The sequence below is a fragment of the Cryptomeria japonica genome, chromosome 9 (genome assembly GCF_030272615.1).
Source record: "Cryptomeria japonica chromosome 9, Sugi_1.0, whole genome shotgun sequence".
In the NCBI taxonomy this organism is placed as follows: domain Eukaryota; kingdom Viridiplantae; phylum Streptophyta; class Pinopsida; order Cupressales; family Cupressaceae; genus Cryptomeria; species Cryptomeria japonica.
This window is the reverse complement of record NC_081413.1, coordinates 239,228,325-239,255,980: the sequence shown is the minus strand read 5'-3', so window position 1 is coordinate 239,255,980 and position 27,656 is coordinate 239,228,325. Positions and strand designations below refer to the sequence as shown.

Sequence of the window (27,656 nt, the reverse complement as noted above, 5' to 3'; positions counted from 1 at the left end):
ACTAATCTAGTGAGGGATTATCTTTCAAATCCAAAATTAGAAATCTTGAGAAGTTTTTCATCCTTAGAAGATTGTAGAAGAACTCGACAACACAACAATACCATTCAATAACATGTCTCCAAAATGAGCCCCAACACCTTTTTATATAACTTTTACGAGATAATTATACAATTTAAATAAATAATAATTCACTTTATTACCCTCACAAAGGCCTTTTTTGAAATAATAATTTTTTTGTGTGTGCAAGATCCCCTTTATCTATGAATCCAACTTTTAAAACACTTAATCACCTTTCCAATGAGCTATTGCACTAAGTTGGCCTTTTATTATTTCTCAACATTAGACAACACTAGTGAAATACTAATTAATAACTCAATATCTCACCCAAATTGTGAAAAACACTCAAATTGTACTGGATTCAAACTTTGATCATACCATCATGAATCTAAAGACTTGGGATAATGACTAGAGTCAACTAGATGATTTATTAAAAATAGAATACTCATCCAAGAAGTTTGGAGAACACATAAAAGTCAAAAATTGATTTTGAAAGCTATCACTAGATTCATTGGGCTTACTGAGCTCATTGTCATAAACCAAAGTCACTATTGACCAACCTTGAGATTCCAAGAAGCTTGGAGTTCTTCCCAACCCACCAAGAAGCCTTTAGAAGAACTTCAATTGCTAAAATTCAAAACATTACATAACTTAAATACCCTATCATAAGATTAAAATATTATTTACTAATGCATAGATAATATTTAAAGTCTAGGCATTTTTTTTTGCCAAAATAATGTTGAGGTGTGTTTGAAGGTCTAGCTTATGTGATTGTTATGGTATTGTAAGATTTTATCTTTCCCCACTATAATTCTTTAGATATTGTTAAAACAAAATTGTTAGATCATTAGAATTTGGTATCTCTATAGTATCATAGGCTAATAAGGTGTTTGTAACATTTTGAATACAAATTAATTGCAATCAAAATATCCAATATGTAGTTGAATTCTTTGTGTTAATTGATGTATAGAAATATTTTGTTCGTTACAGAAAATTAATTACCTAGTTTTCTATATGCTATTTTTTATAGGAAAATCTTGATGAAGGATTTGCTCCTATAATCCAAATTTTATATTCTAATAATATAGTGAATCTTAAATGTGTGTAATGAATTTATTCAAGCTATTAATCTAGATATATTTTCAAGTGTATTAATGTTTTGTAATTTCTAGTCATATCATTACGATTTATGAAGGAAAATATTTTATGATATTTCTACCCGCTTGTTCATATATCACCTTAGCAATAGCTTTAAGAATACCATTTTGAAGAGTAATGCATGAAGTAGATAATACTTTATTTTTTCCTTCACATAGCTTGTATATAATAATTCTTTATTCCTTTGTAATTTTTTTTCATGTGTTGCATAAGTGATACCTAGAAGAGTAGTAATTTTTACATTTTTTTCTTAATAATTTATTATAGTTGTAAAGATAACTCAAATGGTATCATGATAGGTATTTTGTGATCATAACTCAAACAACAACACATTAAGTATTGTGATGAGGATACATATAACAAAAATAGTTATTATTGTGGTGATACCTTATTAATAATATGATAGGTAATGTTTTGACAATATCTCAAATAGTAAAAAGAAAGGTATCATTGAAACAACACCTCAAATAAAAATTGACCAACTCTTTCTTACTAAGGTTCTGCCAAACACACATTTTGTGCAATTTGATGCCATGCCCTTGTATTCAAAGAAATTTATTTATATACGTTTATCATCCCTTCATATTCAAGTATCTTATTCAAATACCATTTACATTATAAGGAACAACACTTCAATTTGGTGCACTAAAATGGATCTAGATCTGTACATTCATTCTACAACATTTGCATGATTGCGATATGTTATCTTCAATCATTCGAGTGAGATTTTTTGAGTCTTGAACTAGAAAAACATGTCCTCTTACAACATATTGACAAACCTCCAAAGGCACTTTTAATTATCTCTAGCCTCAAATAGTAGAAATATAGAGACAAATCAAGCACAATAAGATGAAGATTATAGATTGGTCTGAAACATTTCCATGGATACATAACACTTTCATATAGGCACATAAAAAGTGGAAGCAAACCAAACACAACAAGAATCACGATTAAACAACACTCCAATTTATTTTTGTGGGAACATGACACTTCCATGACATAGATCTGACCATGATCTACTAATTCAACCTCTTATAGAGAATACATATTATTTAGATCCTAAAGCAAGACAAAAATAATGATCACACTTTTTTAAATTTAAAACATTCAAAACTTAAAATCATAGCAAATTTTATTTATCCTCAAACCTAACATTAATTATATTTATTTTTATCCATTCTTTTTATATTTTAACATTTATTATTTTTGAATACATATACCCTTAAATTATTCATTAATTAATTTAAATTTGTCGTGAGTGTGAAGTAGGATACCTGCAACTGCAACACAAACACTCAATATATCATTATAAGCATGGTTAGCAAATTGAAATCAAGTGAAAGATAAACCATGGCAAAGCGACCTATCACCTCCTAATAGATGCGAGTGTGAATTTGCTCTCAGATCTAGATGAGAAATCCCAATGACTTGACTACACTAAGACAAAGGATTTAAAATGATATGATGTGCAAGCTAGATGAATGCATGATTAAACTAGATTGATCCAAGAAGCTAATTATGCTAATGATATGCATGATTATGCTAAATGATAGATGCAATTAAGCTAGATGAGAGATTGATTATGCTATATGATTAAGAAATTATACTAGAAGATGATCAAATTAAACTAGATCTAAGATGAAATAAATGATAACAATGCTAAACTAGAATTCTAGAAATGATATACCTATAATAACAATGCTTGCGATGGGATCTTTTGTGCTCCAAAATGGGGGATATTTATAGGATTTCCAAGGCCAGGGGTGAGGTGACAGGAATCAACGGTCAAGATTAAGTTTGAAGATATCAAGGGTCAAATTGGAGGAGGTTGGAGAAGAGGTTGGAGGGAGGGACACTTGTCATCTTTGTGGTGACAAGTGTCAAGGAATCTTGCTCACAAGAGGGCAAGTGTCCAAGGGAGGAGACATGTGGCATAAGTGCCATGTGTCTCAAGGGGAGAATATCCAACCCATAAGAGGTTAGGATGTGCAAGATAGGATATGGTTAGTTAAACTCAGGATTAGGTGGAATGGGTTAGGTTAGGTGGTTAGAAGTTAGGAGGCATGTGGGAAATTTGAATTTAAAATTTCAAATAATAGGAAAAAGGCTAATTAACTTTCAACAACTCATAAATTGATTTGTTTTAATTAATTAGGGGATTAAAATAAATGAATTTAATGGGGGGAGGATTAATCAATTTAGATTAATTAATCAAAGGGAACTATTGAAATGAACTTATTAAATAAATCCTTAGATTTATTAATTAGCAGATGAATGGGGAATTTAATCAAATTGCTAATGAATTCAATTAAATTGGGAAAGGGGATTAATTAAATAATTGCTTATTTAATTAATTATCTTCAGACCATTTTTAGGTGCATACACAATTATTTTAGGGTTATGACATCTTATTAAATTAGTCTACAGTAAGCTAGGGAAAATGTATTTTCCTTTTCAATTGATTAAGCTAAATTCCACATAAAAGTCATAAAATGCATAGTCCAATTACAAATTCTCATATTTTGACTTTAAAAAATGATCTAATGAGAAAAAATTTACCATATGATCTTGCATCCAACTACCTTGTAAATTAATTAGTCAAAGCAAACCGAAAAAAACTAGACTTCAAAATATATGCATTCACCTATTAGACAATCCCGAAATTTAGAATAAAATAAAAAATAAAATAGAATAAAATATATATTTTTAAAATTCCATGAAGCCAAAGATGGTACATATGATAGTAGACCATGTCTCTCTAGAACTATTACTAAAAAAATTGATCATAAATTCCTCAATTTTCCTGATCATATTTTCTTAGATATAATTTTTTTAGTGTGGGGCTTTAAATGAATGAATGAATGAATGCTTTTAATAACTTCCACGAGATCAAACGACCTATGGAATTGACGACTAGTCAACAGTACAAATAAGTTCGAAAGTTCAAAAATAAAAAAGATCGATAACACCATGCCTATTTAAGCTCCTTTTCCTTATGTATCTTAATTCTTCTACTATGTATCTTGATCAAATTATCTACAATTTTCATCATCCTTTCTTCTTCAAACAAGTTATTCAAAAAATCTACATTTTGAATCTGAATTTAATTGATCTGGATATCATTTTAAGCTGAACACTCCATGATGTAATTCCATTCTGTCTGCACCATTTCTAAAATACAATAGCAACATCTTTTATCTGCCTACTTTTTTAGGGATCACCCACCTTTCAATGTGACACTTAATTTGGTCATATATGACATTGAAGTGTTAGATATAATGTTCTTTTCCTTCCAAATTACCCATTTTAATTTTTCCATTGATAATGACACTCACTCTTTTATGTTAATATTCTATTTATTCATTCACTTGTCATTTCATTTCATTTTTCATCCATATAACTCTAGTGGTGAGATTTTGTAACTCTCTAAATTCTCTTCTCTTGAAATTTTGAACCAACAAGACAGCTCCATATTGTCTAGCCTTCTTAGATAACTTAGCAGCAGGATCATAGCCAAAATATTACATATTTGATGGAAATACAAAATAAGCTTCTATTTTAACAATAAATTGCTTCTCTGATCAACTGCCACTGCTGTACAAAAGCATACACAGTGGAAAGGCTCAAATATTCCCCCCCAGCAAGATAGGCATCGCAATTTATTTGGCACTTGCTTCCTTGTTTGAATGCGAGCAGAAATGGAAGAAGAAGAAGGAATGATAGGGCCGGGGCCTCCTCTTCCTCCTCCTGCCCGGCCCAAGCGTCCTCTCCAGTTCGAGCAGGCTTATCTCGACTCTCTCCCTTCTGCACAGATGTCAGTTATTTTTGCCCTGGTTTTGCTTATTTAAGTGGCTTTGATATAATCAAACCCGCTCCTTCGGTTCTGCTATAATGGGGCCTTAATTCTTTTGTTTTCTTAACAATTTTCTAAAAATAATTATAATTTTTCTTTGCCTTCTGAGGTTAGCTAGGACGAAACCTTTTGAATAAAAACTTGTCTTAAATTTGACCTGGCAGTAAATTTGATTGAACTACATTCTTAAGAGTTTAAACTTAAGTCACATGTCACTTGTTTTCTAAACTTTTTTCTGTCTTTTAAAACTACATTCCGAAGCTTTTAAACTTAGGTAACAGTCTTGATGCTTTTTTGATTGGCAAGTTCCCAGTGCGTAGTGTTTGATTCCATGACCAAGGGGTATCTCTTGCATCCGATTCATCCTTGACGTGCATCCGATATCGATGTATTCGAGTCTCTTATGGTTAGAGTGAAAGGAATTTAGTGATGTGTTATGTCTAGAGATTAGTAGTTATAAATAAACTGTGCACAACCTTTAGTTTGGGGATGCCAAGTGTAAATGGTTCTATTGGCTTGACTTATTTTGGAAAACGATTGAGCTTTTGTGTGCACAGGTTATGGCGATATAGTCTATTAAATCGACTCCTGGCATAAACCTTACACTGTAACCTATAGAGTTAGTAGCACGACCTTACTTTAGGTTTCAGTTGACAAAGAACTCAATCGACTTGGATGCAACAACCCCAAAGTCTAAATTTCTGTTTAGCCTGGGTACATGTGTAGGTTTTGCATGTGGTTGGAGATAAAATTACTACTACCAAAATCGCAGATTTATTTTGAGGAAGAACGGAGATTACATTGCAGATAAATTTGGCTTTCTTTTTGAAAAAATTGTAAATTCTGATATTTTTTCTTTTAGAAAGTAATTTATAAACAACTCAAAAAAATGCATAGGATGCATAAAAAAAGAAGATTTTTCAGTAAAGAAATTAGATCAGGGCAGGGGAGTTTGTTGGCTAGAGTTAAGTAGAAGTGTAAGGGGCCACTTTGGCCTGGCTTTGAGTTTTTGTAATCAAGTTTATTTTTATTTTTAAATTGGAGAGTGCGACTACTGTTTAAGTCAGAAGACTGCATAGGACAGGGGGTACAAAGTCTCCTGGTATTTGGAGCATCTTCATACCTGTCGATGGTACTTGAGCAGTGTCGCTCAGTTTCATTGGTTGGTGAGCTTGGGCTTTCTATCTTGCTAGTCACCACGTCAGGGAACGATATTTCTCTCACCAAAATCCATTCTCATGTTTGTTTGGATTGGCCATCCATCTTATTTGTCTGTTTTGTAGCATTGGTTTCCTCCTCCAGTGGAACCACTGAATACACGTTCTTGTTTGACTTCTCTTGTTATCCTTCAGAACTCCTTTTCCCTTTCAATCTTATACAGAGCTCTGAGCAACCTCTGCAATTTCTCCACGCAGTCTTCCACTTTCTCAAACCATAGTCTTACGATTGTCAGGTGGCAGACTTAACTCATCACTTTGACAACCGAGCGACAAAAGGATCTTTGCGACTATGAAGTAAATGATGGAGACACCCTTGTTGGACTGATCGTTCTGTATGTCTTCATAGCTAGAGCTTTTTAGAAGCATGAGAAGCGCGTTCAGGAGGTAATCTACCTTACGCCTGTTTTCTTTTTAACGCGAACCTTTTTTGTAACTTAAAAAGCGCTAAAATCTGAAATTTGAATTTTGAGCTAGAAATTGGAAACAAAACTGAAATTTTCAGTTCTAATTCCTAACAGGAAGCTCTATTTTGGCTGGTAAAACTTTGACCAAAAATCTGAAAACTGCAGCTCTGCTACCTACAAGGTTATCAACTATAGGGTAGAAACTAGAAACGTAAAGCCCGAAAGAGTAAAATCAAAATTTTAACTCCAAACTGCAGAAGTAGAGAAACTGAAAGTTTGAATGCTCAAACAAATCTGAAAATTCTGAAATCACTGTTGAAATTTATATCTGAACACAAAATCTGAAATTCAGAATATGTAGTAAGCCTAAAATGTCGAAAATGGTATATACTTTGTGTCAGTATTTTAATTTATTGCTTTAGGATAACACAAAGCGTAATGTCATGTAAGGATAAAACTTTATTCATTAGAAGGGGAAGCTCCCTTGCAAAAAAAACAAAACTAAACCCTAGAACCTAAGGAAATGAAGTTTTTTTGGATTTTGAGCCTGCATTGCAAACAAGCTAAAGACTTATCCTTTTAGTTCTTGGGCAGGAGCAGAAGGCTTATCAGCACTTATACGGAGTATGAGAGATAATTATGTCTTTTCTTTAAACTATACAAACACTCACATTGTATAGCTAAAAGCAGAGACTAGAAAACGCGAGTGCAACATAGCAACATAAAAGATAGAATTGGATTACACACAAAAAGGCTAAGCAAATTGAATGGAAGGAATCACATACAATGCTACAATCACCAAAATGGATGGTTCTATGCCTATTATCAACTCTTCCTCCTGACCTGAGGCCAATGTTTCGATTAAATGAAGGTTTAGTGATTACTTGGGATCTCAGTGAACTTTATCAAACAGTTATACATTGAACAAATATTCTTTCACAATTTATAGATGAAATTCACAATACAAAGCTTTAATTTTTCAATAAAAGCAAATTGATTTACTTAAACAACACATACACAAGATCTCACAAAAGTTTGAACAATAATCTCAGCAGAAAACAGACGTAAAATTACCATTTGAAAATGTAAGTGCTGAACAGTTATTCATAAGTGTTTATGATGTTTTGCACGCACTTATTCAAGATTAAAAGAAAAGAAGCATCCTGAAGTTTCTACGTCATCAATAGTTTGCTTGCACACAAAGCAAGCCTTAAATACAATATTCTATTAAACTACATTGTTTAAAATAGATCACCTTTGAATAGATCTTTTAGAAGAGCATCTTGAAATAGCTGTCTCCAAAAAATAGCCTTAGCCAAAAATAGCTAGTTTGATTTTGGTAAGTTCATCGGAGCGATTCTGATGCAGCTTCCCCATTTTGAGCATGGTAGATCCTCTAAAGAAACATGATACAGAGCATCACTCATAATTATCCTTACTCACGTTCCAACTGGGGAGTTAAGGATTAGCTATGTTTGGCTTTTAATTTTTGTCTGCTGTTTCGGTTTTGTTCAGCTGCCTTTTACTTTTGTGACCACTGTTTTTGGCTTGGTCTTTTTTTAGGTTTTGTGTAGTGGTCTGGGCAGGAAGATGCCGTGCTGGCTGGCAAGCTATTTTTGGGGGAAGTTTCTGTTTTAAGTAGTGGTCTGAGAATAGATGGAGGTGGGGATGAAAATGGAGGCATCAAGCAGAGGTCCACTCTGATGGCTCTCGAGATTGTTATTTTCTGTGCTGTATTTTCTAGCAGTGGTTCAATGAAATAAGAATAACATATATTCTTATATTTGAGGATTCCTGTAGCTGAATTTGCTCGTCATTTTTGTTCTCAGTTTTTGTTGTGTTTTCTGCAGACTAATCTACGGTTTCTTGATTTGAGCTGCATCAAGACTTGAAACTGACAACTCACCAAGCAATCATGGTGACTTTTCTCTGCTAGCTTACAAACTTGGTGGTTTGAAACCCTAAATTTTGTCACCAATAACCCCTGACAGTCTATCCTTGGCACAACCATTGGATGATAATCTCGAGACACCTTGAATGAAGAGTGCATGAAATGCTTGGAAGAATGAAAACAAGTGCTAATCTGCAAAAAAATGCAATGAAACTGGAAGGATCTGCTGCTAATGATCAACAAGATGCTGGAAAAGTTGCTTCAATGGTGTTTGTTTGTGTTTTGAAGGCAAAACTTGTCTTTCTCCATACAAAAGCATGTTCCTTGAGCAAGTCTTCTTGTTTTTAAGTCTTTTATCCTTCACAAGGCTTGCTTTTAGACCTTAATGAACATTTTTGACATGTTTTCACTTTGAAACTTTCTTTCAACACCCCAAGTGTGCACTTTATCCCTTAAAACACTTTTTACGTTTCGACATTTGCTTTTTATCATCCAACCCTCTAGGTGTGTGCATGGGCACTTATTAGCAACTTTTTGAATGTTTTGAACTTGCTTTTTGGCATTTGAGTCATGTGGTGCACACAAAAGGCCTTTAATACACTTTTTGATGTTCAAACTTGATGTTAAGTGGCTTGGGTGTGCTTATAATGGTTTCATTGCACGTTTTGTTCTAATTGATCACTTACAAAGTAAATCACACAAAAATGAGAATACTATAAGCTATATCTGATTAAATAATGACAACACAACAAAAAAAAAAACAAATAAACTGTTTCTTGTTATATTTACATTTCTTTAGGGCTTAGTGTTTAGCTACTTTTAGGACCAAGGGTCTTTTTACCTCATTACCTCTCTGCCAAATAAGTGTATTTTAAGCTGCATTGACTTATTTTTGGTCATTTGTGGACATTAGTATTTGTTTTTTCTCTTTTTTCTTTGTGCTTTGAAATGTGCCATATCATATTGTTGATAGCAACCCCACAACGTTGCAAAGGCCTCAATGTGATAAGGGAGCACTTATGCCATTTCTTTATGTCTAATGATTAACACATTAATAATGTCAATTAGATAGAATTGTGTTGGACTAGTTTTTCAAAATTTTGGGACATTCATCATTTTAGATTCAAAGTGTCATTATTGTGTCTGTTGACAGGTATGAGAAAAGTTACATGCATCGTGATGTGGTCACTCATGTTGCAGTCTCCAGTGCAGATTTCTTTATGACAGGCAGCTGTGATGGTATGTATTATGTAACACTGATTACTGATTCTTTCCTATGTTTCATGCTCTTGTGATGTTTGGTAGACAAAGTGCCTAACAACTTTATCTTAAAATATCAATCTTATAATATTGGACTGCAATTGTTGTTTTCTGTTTACCTTTTTGAAAACATACATATTCAAATCTGGGATGCTGCCAGGTTTTATGAGTTGAGCTGTCAAACTTGATTGAATATTAGTGGATTTCCATGCTCATGTTAGCATTCTTAAGCTGCATCATGACATACAGTGTTCTGATTGTTTTGAGGATGATGTATAATTAGTGGGTTTTGTGAAGGTCCTATGATATTTTTGTAAAATAAATTATGCAAAATTTGGAGTTGCTGGATACTTCCCCTCCATTATAGATACACATATCTGTGTATTGGATGCCAGGTACGAATATTGTACTTTCTGTTATGGCACGGATGTATCCATATAAAAGCCCATATTTGGGTTGTATCTGATCTCTGGATACAGTACCACACCATCCGTTGCCTTATCCATTTAGCAGTTGTGAAACTACATTAAAAAATTGCAGGAATAAACACTAAAAGAATGGTTCTCTCACACACTCACATATTTAAATCAGCATCTGAGTACTATAACAAAATAAATATAAAAACCAAAATACATGTAAATAATTATTAGGAGTTACAAAGAACTATGAGAAAGTTCTGCTGTAAAATAAAACTGTTACAAAGAACTTTCTACCAGTCACCAAGCCACTATGTGTTACAAACAGACATGTACCATTACTGTGAAAACAGTATAGAGAAAAAACAGCTGCCTGAGAAGACAAAGTCTGAGAAAAAGTTCGATGCCATCAAGGAATGTGTAATTTACACAGAAGATGGTTACACTGAAACAATGCTTTCTATTATTGCCAATTGTAATAGATGTCAGAAAAGTTATCATCGTGCCAACATGCATGTTTCCAGAACCTTCCAACGTAGCAAGGTAGATGTTATTAAAATGCCACATACTTATAAAAAGTCAAAAGATGACGTGTCAAACAATTTCAGCCAAATAAACCAGCAAGAACATTACATGGCAAGTATTCTGACAAGTAGACAGGCAAACAGCTGATGCAGACATACAACGAGCTCAAGCTCATCAAGCAGCTCAAGCAAACTCTCTGACATTTAAACGATCTTGATATCAATGACAACATGCTCAACAAAGGCGCACTATTGGCATCATCATGAGGCATATGAGGACACCGATAATGCTCTTGTTGTTTGGCATATGCTCACTTGCCTACGCTCTGCACATATGCAAGATTAAGCCCAGAAAAGAACAATCAAAACACAAATCAATGCTTGTTTGAGAAATAACCTTTTCAACAAGTTTTGGTGTCTCAAAATGTTCAGATTCACAAGTTGGTTCTCTGTCATGCAACTTGTTTTGTTGTAGATGTCAAACTTTATTCTAATGTAAATTGCATCGACATTCCCAAAAATACCATAATTACATTGGCATGCCCTAAGGTAGGCTAAGTCATTATTCATTTCTGTTTTAAAGTTTTTGTATTTGATAATAGTCCTTTAGAGCCCTCATAACTGAAAGTAACAATTTTAAAAGGCAACTTAGATCCTTGTGAACTGTGAAAATTCTGTGAATACTTTCCCAACGAATGCAACCATTGGACTCCCAAAACAACATTTGTCTTTTTAATGCCTACCCTATAGAAGTCATCTGTCACATTAGAATTGCCCAAGGCATTACTCAATAGGGTACCTTTCGTAGTGTAAGTCATGGCAAATCCATCTGCAACCATCAAACTGAAACCTTTGAAATCCTTTACCTGTAGGCCTCTCTTTGCCACCAAGGCCTCATCTATAAAAGTGTGGGTTGCCCCACTATCTATCAAAACTGTAACTCACTGACCTTGCACGACTCCTCTCACCTTGAAAGGATTATATTTGGGTGTATTTGAAAGTGTAGCAGTGGTACCTCTTTTAACTCCCCTTGAAGTGTGCTCTTCTGAATCAACATGCTCTTCTCAAGAGTCACTTTGTTCACTGCTTGTAATTGTGGAACCTGCAATTGGTGACAATATCTCTGTTTCTTTGTTTAAATGCAATTGTGAATCCTATTTGAATCCACCTCCGATTTGACTAGGAAGAAATCTTTCATCTTTGAAGCTAAATTATGTCAAACCCAAGGTAGGACTGAGAGGGGGATGAATCAGTTCGGAACTTCAAAACAGATTAATTATAAATAACATTCAACCATACAAAACACTACTGAAAAACTTACTGGCCATCAAGACATGAACACTAGATTTTACGTGGAAAACCCAAACTTGGAAAAATCACGGTAAGAATCTAACTCACAATATGAATAACAATGATTACAAAGTTTTAGGCTCACTGCCAAGGAGCAACAGCACTTGATGGACTTGCAGAACCAAGGCGCACAATCTTAGGTAAGATACAAAATAAGGACTTGCTCTGCTGAGGCTCGTTGCTTCAGGGCAAGATGCGAAAATGCTGCTAGAAGACTCACTGTCACACAACAACAAAAGAAATAGTAGAACTGATATGAGAAGGATCTCCTAAACATGAAATTGTCCTTGAACAACTTAATCAAACGACCAATATTATGGCAAACATCTTTGAACGCAGTCTTTTGTCTCTGCACACTGTCTTCTTGAATATATCACCTTCAAAGTTCTTCACAATCTGACTTTCACACATGCACAAACTCAAATCTGCTTGCATATCATTCACAGACACTTCTCATCAATTCACACACATTCCACACACAACTCATCCATCCGCACTCCTTAAATATGAGATAGAACATCAAAAACCTAATTGAGGGTCGACCAAAATAGAATGAACATTATTGCACAAAATAAGCCACCTAGACTAAAAATACTCAAGGTGGTCCACTCCAGGAGAAAGAGGGGACCCAAATACATCATAAAACATCCTTCCAAGACATATTCAATGATCCGCACACGCTAACACATCCTCCAAGGTTGACACCAAATGTAACATGTAGATAGGCATTAAAGATATCTTCCGATGCAAAATACTCCATGCGGATCTCCACACACCAAGGTGAGACTTATAACAATATCCCAGCTTATCATCCAAAGCATATCCGGACCAAAAACATGATCCAAATAAGATAAACCATTAATATGTCACACTCAAATCAACATAACTCACTTGCGAAGCACCAACACCACAAGAGAATCATATTGAGAATACTGTAAGAACCATAGATGAAAAAGTTTGCAAAAAATTCTTTAACTCCCGATTTATCGCGAGTCATTTATGGCCACGATCTAATCTGCAAAAAAATCTTGGGTGATTTTTTGAAAAAATCGGGGTGATTTATTTGCAAAAATCGCAAAAAATTGGGAGCAAAACTCAAATAACTCTGCATATGAGATGAGCTGAAAATCAATTTATTCGTTCATCAATGTGTATGAGATGAGATGAAAAATTGAAAGGCTTTGTGTGCATATGCCAATGCCAGCTTTTGAACAAAGTATTTATTTTATCAAAGGTGTCAAGTAGAGAACTTTAACTCTACAAAAAGGAGATTCAAGAAATGCAGATCCTCTGTATTGAACTCAAATTCATTCAGAGGTTGCACTTATTTTTTGGTATATGATCTGTATTTAACTCAAAAATTGATTTATATATGATGGAGATCAGTAATATGATCTACAAATTAAGTGTATGTGTGTTTTTCTGGAATATTTTAAGAATTATATATTTTCAAATGTTCGATAAATTTGTCAAGTTTTTGTCGATTTTTCCCCGATTTTGGGCCAAAAGAGTTATTGCTGAGTAAGAGTTTTTCATCTTTGGTAAGAATCAATAATCACGTCCTCTGAACTGCAACATGAACTTCAACATATCCAGAGGCCACTGAAGACTTTCCGGACTAGTCTGACAGACACTCTTTCTGTCAAAAAATAGTAACAACTGATTTCTGCAAACCACGAACTAGAAAACCAAACCAAACTGTCAATGAGACATTAAAAACTCTTTCCTGCATATAGCCACAACCAATATCCAAAGATTTCCATCAACTGGAACACCAACACAAGATACATCCGGACCAAAATCCATCCAGACAACCAAGTTTGACATCAATGACAACCACACAAACTCATATTTCCAACAAATTACCCTTAGGGTTTTTGTCTTAGGTGTTAAGTTGAACACAGATTCCGAACTTCACAATAAGAGAAATAAAATGACCAAGACGTTCAAATGACCTCCATTCTCTTTTTATAATCTTCGAAGGAACTTTCTAGAAGTTATATTCTAAATTCACCTTTTATTAAAATAATAATCCTTTAGGCCCACATAAAGTGACAGTATATTCTTTTTGCTTTTTGAACTTGACTTAAGTCACAATAAAAAATAATTAAATACAAGTCGTTTGCAACATTAATTTAAGGCAACTGAATTTAATTAATTAAATTATTCCCTTTCTAATTTTTTGGATTAGCCTACGAGAATAAAATAGGTTAATGGAACTTCCCTGAACGTCTAGGTCGAAGAAGGGAACATCATAGTGTGTGAGAAACACTTGAGTGGGATGCTCAACACTTGCTATTGGGATTGTATTTTTTTTGGAAAATATTATTTGGGGATTGTATCCCTTTCCCAAAATTCTAATGATATACAAAATTGGCAAAAAGGGACAAAGGCTGAACCAACTAGATAGGGAAATAACAAAAGCTATAGGATCATAGAACAAAAACTTACAAAGTAAAAAAGGAATACTGCTATCAAAAAAGGAAACAAAAAGGAATGCACCACCTGCCATTAACCAATTGAAAGAGTCATCCCAACCACCTACACCACTTGAAGAAGAGCCACCACCACCAAGAAAATAAGTCACTCAAAACCCCTTAGAATGAACTACCAAATCTTCCATATGCGCATCCAATTGAGGGAAGTTGTCATGATAAATTACCTTTGCTTGCGAGAAGACTAGACAAATGCTCACAATCTTCAAATATAGATGTCTCAAAAAGATTGTCTTTGGTACTTAACCCGACTAGTGGTTGCAGGTAAAGACCATATTAAGTTTGATGAATATGATAGAGAATCAATCATGTTGTTCAAATTATCAGTGACAGGATGCCATGCTTCCTGAAGTCCAAACAAGGGTGACTACAACTACAATTTGGAAGCATTTGCAAGAACTTCATGAGACTTTGGATAAGGGTAGGGCCTTCTTTCTGAAGAATTTGCTTTTTTCGATCACTATGGATGAGAAAACTTCCTTATAGGAGCATTTACTCAAGATCAAGGACATCAAAGATCAGTGGTCAACCATAGGTTTGAAGATGGAAGAAGAGGACATGATCATAATCATGCTGAAAAGCTTACCATGGTCTTATGAGCATTTCATTGAGACACTCAATACCACCTCTACGGGTGTTGACTTGAAGTTTTGAAGAGCTGTGCAATAAGTTTGTACAGTAGGACATATGGAACAAACAGTTCGGTAGCAACAATGAGACGAGTGTGTAACAGGCATTTGCAACCGAATACAAATGTACGAGCAAATGGTCACACAAGAAAGGGCAAGGTCACAATGAGGATACAACAAATAGTTTGAAAAACATCACATCATTATTGTGGTAAGTTGGGTCATATGAAGAGGCATTGCAAAAAAAGGTGGCTGAATAAAAATTCAACTAGGGAGGGTCTCAATAGAAGGCTCATGTCATAGAGCATTTAGAGAAGGCATCAACTTTCTATGCAATCATGGCCAGAAGACTAGTAGATCAATCAAAGTCATCTACACGGTACACTGATTCAAGAGCATTATGTCACTTCACCAATAGGCAAGACAGGTTCACAAAATACATTGTTTGCTTTGATTCCATGATCTTTGGTCATGGTGAGAAGTACATGGTTGTAGGTAGAGGGATTGTTCAAATAATCTTTGGAGGGAAAAAGATACTTTTCCTCAATGTGTGCTATGTACTGGGAATGAAGCTCAATCTACCTTCTATAAGTCATATTATGCGACACAGTCTTAATCTAGATGTCCTTTTCAGCAAACACAAATGCTTGTATCATTGACAAGGAGGCTATTACTTATGGTATAGAAGATCATGGATTGTATAGATTGGTTTACACTAGACAGGAAGAGGAATATGTATTGGTAGCCAAGAGTGCATCAACCATTACTACACTTTTGTGTCAATGGTATGCATGGACACCTAAATTTGTCCTACCTCTCTCAGCTGGCTCAAGAGAACTTGGTAGATGGAATACCTAATATCCAACAATAGATACAAGGTGTGTGCGAGGCTTGCTAGAAAGAGAGGCAACATAGAACACCATTTGATGACAGACAAGATTCAAGAGCTAAGAGAGTCCCGCAGCTGGTTCATGTAGATATTTGTGGACTGATGAACATAACATGAGTCATTGGGTGCAGGTATTTCTTTCGTTTGTGGATGATTTTAGTAGGAAAATGTGGGTTTATTTTCTGAAATTAAAATTCGAGGTGTTCAATGAATTTCAAAAGTTCAAAGGATGTAATGTCCCACTTTTTTTGCACTTTTATCACCCACTCAGCTATATTGGTTTTTTGTCAAACAGTTGTCATGCATTCACTGGTGAAGACATTAAACTGTTGCTGCTCTTTAAATTTAGTTTGCTGATGGTTTTGTTGATTGTTTGTATTTGTAAGGTTTAACTTGTATGAAGATATAGTGTGCAAGGATTAAAACCACTAGCATACCTATATTTTTAAAAATCTATGTAAAATATGCTGATAGATATCAAATTTTAAAAATAAAATTAAAGCAGAGAAAGTAATCTTTATCTAGCGCAGCCATTTGCTCTTTTTCTTAAAATGTCAAGATAAAGATCATGTGCACAACAAATCCCATAAAAATAAATAAAAAATCTTCCTTCTAAATAACTAGCAAAATAATAATTAAATTTTTTTTTAACCATCTAAACAGCAGTCTACAGTGAAAGGAAAGTTACCGTTTCTGATTGGATAAGGAAGAAAACAGTAGTCTTATCCTTTTTGTTTTTCTTTTACGGATAAGAACGGTGGTGCCATTGTAGAGTTATGCCTATTGATGTGATAACAATGCATAGGAAACTATCACCATGAAAGAAAACATCATAAATGACAAAGGAAGTGGAGATTTCAAATACATTTTTTCTGAGCTTTATTTGATGAAAAGGACCATGCACAGGTCTGATAAATAAACTGAAATGGCCTCTAAACTGTTGCAGCAAAGGCTTGTTGTTCTCAGAATTTCTTAACAGCAGATTACAATGTGGATAATGAAGTATATACCAAAGCAATGAAATCAACCTCCACACTGTTGTGACGTCTTCACACATCGCCCCATTGCAAATGGGGACCCCCACTTTTTCGCTTTCTAGGGTAGTTGTCTTAGCTTAGCCTTTGGTAATTGTCGAGTCTTTGCTATTAGCCTTTCATTTGTAAGACATGCAGTTGCTCAAAAGTTGGTCAGATGGTTAAAACAAGTTGCAATGCTCACTCAATAGGTCACCTAAGAGCAAATCTTGCAATGCTACTCCAATTTGCCGCTCAAGAGGTGTAATGCAAAGATGAGGTATAAATTTGACTAAGTGTTGGAGTTGCAAAGGGGAGTCAAAATTCCGATTTGATAACAATTGCAATGACCCCCTTGATTTCCAAAACTTGCAATGACCCCCTTGATTTCTGAAATGATGCAAAGATCCCCCTCATTTCCGAATCATGCAAAGACCCCCCTCATTTCCGGATCATGCAAAGACCCCCCTCATTTTCGAAACATGCAATGACCCCCTTGATTTCCGAAACCTTGCAATGACCCCCCTGATTTCCGATTTGGTGAAAAGTTGCAACGATATCCCTAGAAGTTGCTAATGTTGAAGGATCATAGGAAAATTGAATTTGTTTTTACAAAGTCGGCCTCCAAAGTGCAATTAAAAGTTTCTTTTTTTATAATGAGATAGGTCAGCTTAGGGAGTCTAAAATGAAAAGGCACAACCTTTCAAATTCTAACGCCTATATAAGAGGAGTAGCTATCTCCATTCTAAAAGCATTAATCAAAACAAACAACTACGATCTGCTCTGCAAATTGAAGATAGCGAACTGCAAGAGGCAACATACAAGGGTGGATTTTCTCTTCATTGGCAAGGGGAACTCCCTCTACATCAGCAATAAAGAAGAAGACATCGATTTGAAGATCAACATTCAGGTTTTCAAGGCGAATTTGAATCATAACACATAAGTGAGGGAAGCAAATTCACCTACAGCAGTGACTGTGATTGCAAAGTTGATCATTTCAGTGATCACACATCTTTGTGAGGAAGAAGAAAATCGATTACAAGAACAACATTCAAATCTTTATCCCTGAGATCAATATTTTGAAAAGCAAATTCATTCACAATCTGCGATTTTGACAGCAAGTGTCAAGGGCGGATTCACCTATATTGGCGATTTTGGATAGCAATCATTTCATTGATCAAACACATCTACAAGGAAAGTGGAATCAAGTTGAAGATCATTATTCTGGTTTTAAAAACATTTTCAGATCAAAGTCTGTGTATAATCAACCCTACATCTGCATATACAAGGTGGAATGAGATCTCCAAACACATGACTCAAACCTCGGAACGCTTAAAAAATCAGATATGGAAATAAAAGATAGAATCACCATCTCATCATCGTTTGGAGGATATACCAAATTATAGGTTTGGGAAATCTATCCATGTAGGTTTAATACCATCCTTGTTCATTTTGCAGGTAACAAAGGATGAAGATACAAACTGCAAACAACAAGAACAATTCAAGAGCATGGAGGAAGATTCATGACATTGCAAAGATGAAGGACGTGGATTCAATAAGAAGAAAATATCAAAACAAGGTTCGCGCTATAAAGAGGTGATTAAGTAAGGAATCAAAGATAGTTCAACATCAAGACCAAGTTCGAGATTTGCAATGCAAAGATCAGAGTCAAAGTTTTGGAGTATGAAAACGATAACTTACATGATGAAAGAAAGTTTTACAATCTTGAATTCCCTTCGGAAATCCAAGAATCAAAGGCAATACATTAAGGAGCTAAACTCAACCAGGTGCACCATACATCAAGTGTATCATGAACAAGGGAGGATCAATCATGGGCATCACGCAATCTACATCAAACAAGATCAAGGAAACATATAGTTTTAGAAGAGTTAATCAAAGTTTGCTAGATCATAACGATGCTTCTCATCATCATCACATTGAGCAAACTGGATAACGTTGAGTATCAAGAGATATTGCTCAACACTCTTTCATAATGATGAATCAAGTCTACGAGCAAGTTGAGATGGCATCCTAGTCATCATCCCACCAATCAGAGGAGTTCCACCTTAGCATGTCCAGATTCAATGCACCAAGCTCATCCATGAGGGCATAAACTCCGATGTACCTACCACCACTATTTATTGGTCGAATATTCTAAAGAGGACACTTGTCAAAGCATTTTAATTATTTCATTGGCCAAAATAAGGTTTGTTGTAACAAACCCTAATTAGGGTTCCATTGTAAAATCTCGGCCATTGATCTCAAATCAATCGGATCATCGAATTGTATTGAGAGCACCATAAAAGGCTCAAATCTCTCATTTGTAAAGGATAATAGTAATAACAATAGTGAATAGTTAATAGAAGGCTAATAGCAAAATAGTAGATAGCAGTTAGAGTAGAATAGGAGGAGGAGGCAGAAATTGTTGCCAAAGCTGTAAATAAACTTCCTTTTCATTGAAGTTATTATGGTGGAATGTGTTGTTTCTTTACAAGTGCATGGTTTCTTGTTGGATCTTCATGTTAGATGATAAGTAATTAGATGAATGAAAGGAATTGTGTATGATTAATGGTGAAACTCCTAATCCATACTACTAGCAGTTTGTTGATTGCAAATTCGCCTTGTGTGGTCAACTGGAATACTTGAATGAGCCTAAGTTCAATTGTTATTCAATCATTGATATGCATTCAATTAATGGTGTCTATGCTTGATAATGATTTGAAAATCATCTAATTTCCTTAGAAGATTGCACTAAACTTTGTGGAGTTGTTGCTTTGCATGTCAAAGCAAGGCTTAATGGAGTTCCCAAAAGATCATTCATTGTTTCTTGCATTCTTAGGCGTAGCGTAGTCTCCCTAAACCCATGTCTTTTGCCTTTTTTTTTATTCTCCAAGTAAGTAGTTAGAGTCTAAGCTCCAGCAGTTCAAGCATTCAACAATTCAACGTAAGTCCCTTTGTGATTCCAACATAATCGCATCAAACCAACGAGCTTATCCACATGTCGTAACTCGACATACAAGGACCTTGGAGTTGTCTCAAGTGATCCTTAAGCTAATCTTCAGCATTTGAGTAACTTTGTTCAAGAGAGGATAAGATACTTTTGGGTATTTTATTCTGTGTTTGCATGTGCATGAAAAACACATCAACACACATCAATGTTTGCCCTCTCGGGTAAACGGTTAAATGCAGAAAGTAAATGCACAGAACATGACGGAAATATATTAAATAACCAGCCTCCGTATTAATTCCACAGTCCATGTACAATAAGTGCTTATAACATTACATCTGACATGACTAACATGATCCTACTTCGAAGAAAAGGTACACAATATATAATACCCGAAGGGGTGCGACACAACCGTCGCGACTCCAACTACCTACCCGTCGGCCAACTAACTGACCGCCGTAACTCATTATTACCAACGACAACATAAACATAATATAACAACATAACATAATGATTATTCCCGGCAACATCATCCCCCCCAAGAAAAGAAGTCGACTCCGACGACTTAATACAAAATAGAGATGAACGGCAGGAACTACTGACGCCAGTCAGGCCCGGATCTTATACACTTGCTGCGTCCTCGCCTGAAAACCCTTTTCTGCTACCATCCGATGCTCAAGTGCGGATTTCACCAATATTGCTTCCTTTGCCATCACAGTCCTCCTGTGCCTAACCCAACTTGTCTGCAAAACACGTTTTCCAGTCTCAGCTTCCACCAACTGCTACTCAAATGATACTGTCTCCCTAGCCAATTTGTCCTCGATAGCCACCCGTGCTCCTCTCCCGGCATCCAACTCCTGGGTATGCTGAACTAAGTCTCACGCGACTATTGCCCCCAACCTGGTGGTCAGCTCCTCCCGAGCTCTCTGTGCATCCACCAAGGCAACCTCACGTCCAGCCGAGACATACTCCGAATTCCTCAAAGCGTACCTATCCTGCCTGGAGGTGGCCACAATCCGCTGGCACAAATGCTAGGAGACACCTCAGATCCTCCATCACACTCCCCAAAGGCTAAAAACTGAACTGAATAACTCCCTGGTGTCATACAACTGCGCGGACCTGCAATGCCTTCCCTCGAACTCTGTTTGTTCCCAACCTCCAAATCCGCCTCCCTCTACGGCTTATGGCTTCCCTGCCAATGCTTAGCTGCGGGCTTCTTGCTCACAATACGGACAACCACAACACTTCCCGTGGTCTTCTGTGGCTCAAAATAAACTGGGTTCTGGGGGCAGCGCCCCCAGCGGGGTCGAGGGGCAGCGCCCCTCGCGGGGTCCTGGGGCAGCGCCCTAGGTGCGCTCTCTGTCGCAGTACAGGGCGGGGTCGAGGGGCAGCGCCCCAGGTGCGCTCTCTGTCGCAGTACAGGGTGGGGTCGAGGGGCAGCGCCCCAGGTGCGCTCTCTGTCGCAGTACAGGGCGGGGTCGAGGGGTAGCGCCCCCGCCGCCAACACCAATTTACAACCTTCAGAACCCCACGAAAGTCCATGGCGCGCATCATTTCAGTGATATTTTAAGATGCCAAAAAACCCTTCTTTTCCAGTGTCCTGGCTTCAAACTCCAGCGAATCATTTTAAATCTGGCCGTCTGTCGTTTTTTTTTTTTTTAATTTTTTATTATGACACTGTAATTTCCCCAATGGCATCCCGGCCATACAACCTTCCTGTACAGTCAACACGGCACTGGCACCTCCGATCGTGCGGTCAACACCCTCCACCGTACGACTGTGTTTGTTTGTGCGGGGGCTGCATTTATGTCTTTGTGCTCCGCGACAGCAGTGGTTTCCACCGCACTGTGGTCCCACCGTACGGTGGTTCCACCGTCGGTGGTGCCACCGTACGGTGGCCCCATCGTCGGTGTTGCCACCGCACGGTGGTGCTACCGTACGGTGGTTCCACCGTGGCTTTCTTCTCCCCTTTTTCTCTTTTTCTTTTTTTATTTTTTTTATTTTTTTTATTTTTTTATTTGCTGCTAGAGAGTCTTCTGCTGAGGTCGCTTGTCTCTAAGATCGCCCTTCATCCTTCTCAGTTTTCCTTGCCCAAGGGTTTCCTGTTGTGGTCCTGTGCCTCTTGAGTCGCTTGCCTCGCCTCTCAAGTCCACTTCCATCCGCTCAGGTCCCCCTTTGGGCTCTCGGGTGTCCGTTCGGCCTCTCGGGTCCCCTGCGCGCTTCGCGTGGTAGGGTTTCAATTTGTACCCGTTGGTGGCAAGTCTATTTTCCATGGCCATCCGAAGACCTGGAACCACAAATTCTACAGGGACCACGACCTCCTTCCCGTACATAAGAAGAAGAAGAATAATAAAGATTTTGAAGACTGCGGTCTTCCACACAGGGTTCCAATCATTGCCAACACTCTTCGGATTCTCTACGTCGCCAGGGTTTGGGGCGTCTCCCTTCCAATATTCTTTGTATTCCGGCAGGTACACCTCTGTTGGTTGCTCTGGTTCCTCTACTTCAAGCCTGTAGCTTTGGAACATTTCATAATCCTCCATTTGCAAGTGGAAGAGCCCATTAAGTGAGCATACCTCATCTTCAGAACATCCCTCCAATTCGAGCACCCCTTCACTGTTCGGCTCCATCGCGTTCTTGCCCTTGCTTTCATCGGGACCCCCTTCCCGTTTATTAAAGTCCTCTGAGTCTGAGTCGGAAGAGGCGAGCTCTTCGCCAACATCTTGGGTGTGTAGGTCAATGGTATATTTCCGCCCTCCCTTCTCCATGGAAAGTGTATTTTTCTTCCAGTTGTGGTTTACCCTCGCGTTGATCAACCACGCTCTCCCCAGGATGGCGTCATAGCCTTTCTTCTTCGAGGGAATAACCACGAAATCTAACAAGAATGGTTGCGTACCAATCGTCACTTGCTGGGCCATCAACAAGCCGAGTGGCTTAATGCCGTGTTGGTCCGCTCCCACCAGGTTGAATGTGGGTGGCCATAGGGTGGGCTTCCCCAGCCGCTTCCATGTTTCTTCTGGTAGTACATTCACCCCAGATCCACCATCCACAATGGTGTCCTTTAGAATGGTCCCACGGATACCTATTTCTACCACAGCTGGGTGTCTACCACTGCTCAAGGCTAGTAACATCGGGTCAGTCGAAGGGCTGATGGAAACCTCCACCTGTGGTGTACTCTTCAAAGCGGTGGTGGGAACCCCTACTTGTGGTGCACTCGACGATGCGGTGGCGGGAACCCGTACCTGTGGTGCACTCGACGCTGCGGTGCTTTGCACATTGGTGAGGATGGCAGTCCTCAATTGTGGCATAGAGTCTAGAAGGTCTTTTACCTTTATCGGCACCTCCATCTGCAATATTTGCCCAATAATGTTATTTTCCGCTTCCGTACGGAATGATGTACTCGCCACCTTGTTGTCCCGTCGTTCGATCATCATCTCACGTTCAATATTGGCCTTTGCCTCCCGTAATCTGTCCTTCTCCGTATGGGGGTCGGGATAAGTGGCTTTTTTCGTCTGGGCGCGGGTGATCGCTAGTACTTCTTTCTCACCAGTCTTCTCAGTCTTCTCAATGTTGAGGAGATTAACCCTTGCCTGCGGGCAATTTGCATCCTCATGGTCGCCTGGCCCACACCAACGGCAGAGGTGCTGAGGGGTGGCTTCCTTCGTGCAATCACGGGCGAAGTGCCCCCACTGATTACAGGCCCTACATTGGATAATTGGCCGACCCTTGGCGTCATACTGGATACGGCTTCCATTATTGCCGCCGCTGCGTCTGTTGTCCCGGTATCCTCCAGATGATGCCGTTGTGTTAGTCTGCTGGCCCGTACCCGCTGGTGCGGATGTTGTGGCTTGCTCCGTGAACAACACCTGGTTCGTGCTTCGGGTTTTCATATTGTATGGGCACTCCTTGGTGGAGTGTCCCATCACTTGGCAAATCTCACCGAATGCCTTCTTCGGGCAAGTACCCTTTGTGTGCCCTTCCTCTTTGCACTCAGTGCACCATATGTCCCCTTCGTTCCGACCCGTGCTTCTCATTATTTTGAATTCTTTTCTCATTCGCTCCATGTCTTTCGGGAGCGCTTGCCAGCCTCGTCGTCGCTGCTGCTTTCTTGTGAAGAGTCATCATCCTCGGATGAGGATTTATTACTTTTCTTCTTCTTTGATGTTTTGTGTTCGCTCTCCAGGTCCATCGCCCTATTATAAGCGTCGTCATATGACGTCGGGGGTACAATTTTCATCTTCCTCCGTAGGGAGGATTTTAACCCTTCAACGAACCATCGTTTCTTCAATCCATCTGCGGGTTGGCTTTCCATTTTACCCAAGAGTTCTTTCAGCCTCCGACTGTATGCCCGTACTGTCTCCTTAGTACCTTGCTTGGTATTGTATATCTCTGTCGCAATTTCGTTGTCATCACGAAGCAATCGGAACTCCTCCGTGAATTCCTTCTGTAGGGTAGCCCATGTGGCCACTTTTTGCTTATCTACATCGGAGTACCAATCTATGGCGACTCCTCGTAACGTGGTTGGAAACTGCTGTACCCAGTCGTCGTGGTCTGTTACTCCGTTGGCGGACCAAATGGTCTCACATGTACGGCAGTGCCGTAAGGGGTCTTCCTTGCCGTCCCCTGTAAACTTTGGTAACTTTTGTTTGCTCGCCATCCCTTGTCGTCTTCCTGGAGGCAGTTGTGTCTGTGTCTGTGGTTGTGTCCCTGCGTTGCTACCTCCGGTAGTGTTGGTGGTGTGTCCTGGAGGTACGGTGTTTTGCTTGTCGCCTGTGGCACCTACACCCGTACTGTTGCCCTCCCCTTCGTTTTGACACACTCCTACTCCTGCTTCCCGTTGGTGATCTTCACTCCGTGGCGTGAGGGATAAGTTCCTAAACTGATACCGAGTCTCCTCGACTAGATTTCACCGTAACCTCGTTTCTTCTAAAAATTCCTCGTGGCTCCGCATCCTACGATGATCTGGCAATGCGTAGAAATTTTCGTCGGCCTCTGCACCTTCCGTGACACCTCCTTGGTTCCCCTCGGGCCCCCCTTCGGCAGGTCGTCCTTCGGCAAGTTGCCTCAGCCTCTGTCTTCGTTCTACTTGCTGCTCCAGAATCAAAGCCCTCTGCGCGGCCTCCCACTCGTTCGTTTCCGGTTTTCTATTCCTATCTTTATTCAATAGGTTTGGCATTAATTGTCACACATCTCCATAACTCTCAATTCTTAAATCAAAACATATCTTTATTAATTCATTTGCTCAAGTACAACTCGTGTCAATGACACTTTTATTTGAAAATAAGAAGTTCACAGTTCAATTCCCTCCTGGCCTGGCGCCATCTCTCTCCGTGTCCCGTCGACTGTTCTCCTCGTAGCGTTGCAGGATTTGTTGTCGTCGTTCCTCCTGGGCAATCTCCTCCAGGTGGGCCTGCTGTGCCAGTGATGCCTGTGCAAGCAGCCGGGGGAGGTGGTTCATTAACCGGTTTACTGCCGGGCTAACCTCCAGCGCTGTCCACACGGCACTTGGTGGGATTTTTGCCTCCGCTGTTTCTCGTCGAACGTATGTCTGAATGGCTACCTGGAGCAAAATCGAGAATTCTCGCGTTGCCGTGTCTTCTCTCGTGTACAGTTCTGTCCGCGCGTTGTCGGCCTCCGGGTTTACCTCACCAACGGGTAGGCCCATTGTGTCTGTGCGCCATCCGTGTCTTCCCTTCCCGAGTTCGTCTAGGCAACGGCGCCAAATGTTTGCCCTCTCGGGTAAACGGTTAAATGCAGAAAGTAAATGCACAGAACATAACGGAAATATATTAAATAACCAGCCTCCGTATTAATTCCACAGTCCACGTACAATAAGTGCTTATAACATTACATCTGACATGACTAACATGATCCTACTTCAAAGAAAAGGTACACAATATATAATACCCGAAGGGGTGCGACACAACCGTCGTGACTCCAACTACCTACCCGTCGGCCAACTAACTGACCGCCGTAACTCATTATTACCAACGACAACATAAACATAATATAACAACATAACATAATGATTATTCCCGGCAACAACCAAGGCACATAGAAATCTCATGACATGAAAAAGTACCAAACCATGCCAAGAACAAGGTTTTTCGAGGATGTTGCCAAGTTCTTCAAGTAATCATCAATACACTTCAACTGCCAAAGATCCATGTCAAACACAAATAGAAGCTAGGAAATGCATCAAGTAAACACCAAAATCCCTTAAATCCCACACCAAGGGATATGTAATTAAATCCATGCCAAAATAAGGGTTCGATCCCATTCCAAGCAAGAAGTAATTACCAATGCCCAAATTTGAGATATGAATTGTTGACGAGTGTTTTGTGACCACACCAGCACAAAATAAAGTTTCCAATGGTCACTCTATCCTCTCTTTATCAAAGAGCCCTCGTATGCTAAGATTGCGAAAATCATAAGGGCGATTCCAAGGTTCCTATTGCGTACTTGCGACTTTACGTTGGTTATGAGCTCGTTTGGCTTGATGTTTTGCTTGTAATTCAAGGGGGACTTCTGTGCAATGAAAAGGACTTTGAACAAATCTAGATTTCAAGGAGATTTTGCGAATAGTTTGGCAACTGATAGCTCTTTTGGAACTTTTCTCACTAAGATGTGTGGAAAGTAAATAGGTTAGAGTTTTAGAGACATTCTAATCTAATCTAAGGAACTCAAAAGATAACAAGGTTCAAGTGAAATCAACCACACTTTGTTTTGCCAACATTAGACAACTACACAAAGAGAGGTGCAATCTTCAAAGGTTGTGCATAAGATTTTCATATCGCCAATGAATACCATCAAGATGAACAATATTCATTTGATGATTGAAGTTAAACATACACATTCAAAAGGCTTCCTCCAACCTTGCACTGCAAGTAGAAATCATCTACTTACAAAAGGCATGAGCGTATGATTTCACCATAAAACAATGCTATCTATCTCATTCATCTAAGTGCTTGGAAACAAATCTAATCTAAGTGAGGAAGAGAAACCATGCAACTTCAAAACAACTCAAGTAATCACCAAAATAAATGAATCACTCTTATTATCTTGACAGCTTGAGCAACAATTTCTTAAAAATTCTCCCTCTTTGAATGGACGCATCAAACATTGTACATACTCACATAAGGCTTTGTTTTTACTCTTCAACTTCTTGTTTTTCTCTTCCATTTTCTTCATCTGCTCCTTCAATGCTAAGGAAGACTCATCAAATTCTTCTATCACTTGTGCCTTGTAGGCATGTCCTAGGTCAACTGCCATAACATCATACTCATCCAGAGTAATCTGACTTCTGTTCTTGTCAACTCTGGCTACAACTATATGCAAAGTCCTGGATCTTGATTCATCTCTCGTAACTTTAGAGAATTTCTTCGCTACCTTCTTTTCTGTTGGCTTACTTATCTTGTTCAGAAATTCTTCAATCTCAAGTGCAGGATCCATCTCTTCCTCTGGCTCTTTCCTCATTCTCTCTTTGAGCCAACCTGGAGTGGTTGCTTGCTGATCCTGCATCCCCAACTGTTCTTGTTCTTGTGAAACTT

General features: G+C 38.3%; 1 protein-coding gene across 2 annotated transcripts in view; it reads left to right on the top strand.

The window, feature by feature from the left end:
* Window positions 1–4,639: 4,639 nt before the first annotated feature.
* Window positions 4,640–27,656, top strand: part of LOC131037180 (peptidyl-prolyl cis-trans isomerase CYP71) — a 137,023-nt gene continuing 114,006 nt past the window's right edge. The window contains exons 1-2 of one of the 2 annotated variants that reach the window (XM_057969250.2): window positions 4,640–5,029; window positions 9,737–9,822. In XM_057969250.2, the coding sequence (XP_057825233.1) occupies window positions 4,902–5,029; window positions 9,737–9,822 (214 nt within the window). In that variant the 5' untranslated portion in view covers window positions 4,640–4,901. Of the gene's footprint in view, window positions 5,030–6,037; window positions 6,673–9,736; window positions 9,823–27,656 lie in introns of those variants that run through there. The other variant, XM_057969251.2, reaches the window with a different exon arrangement.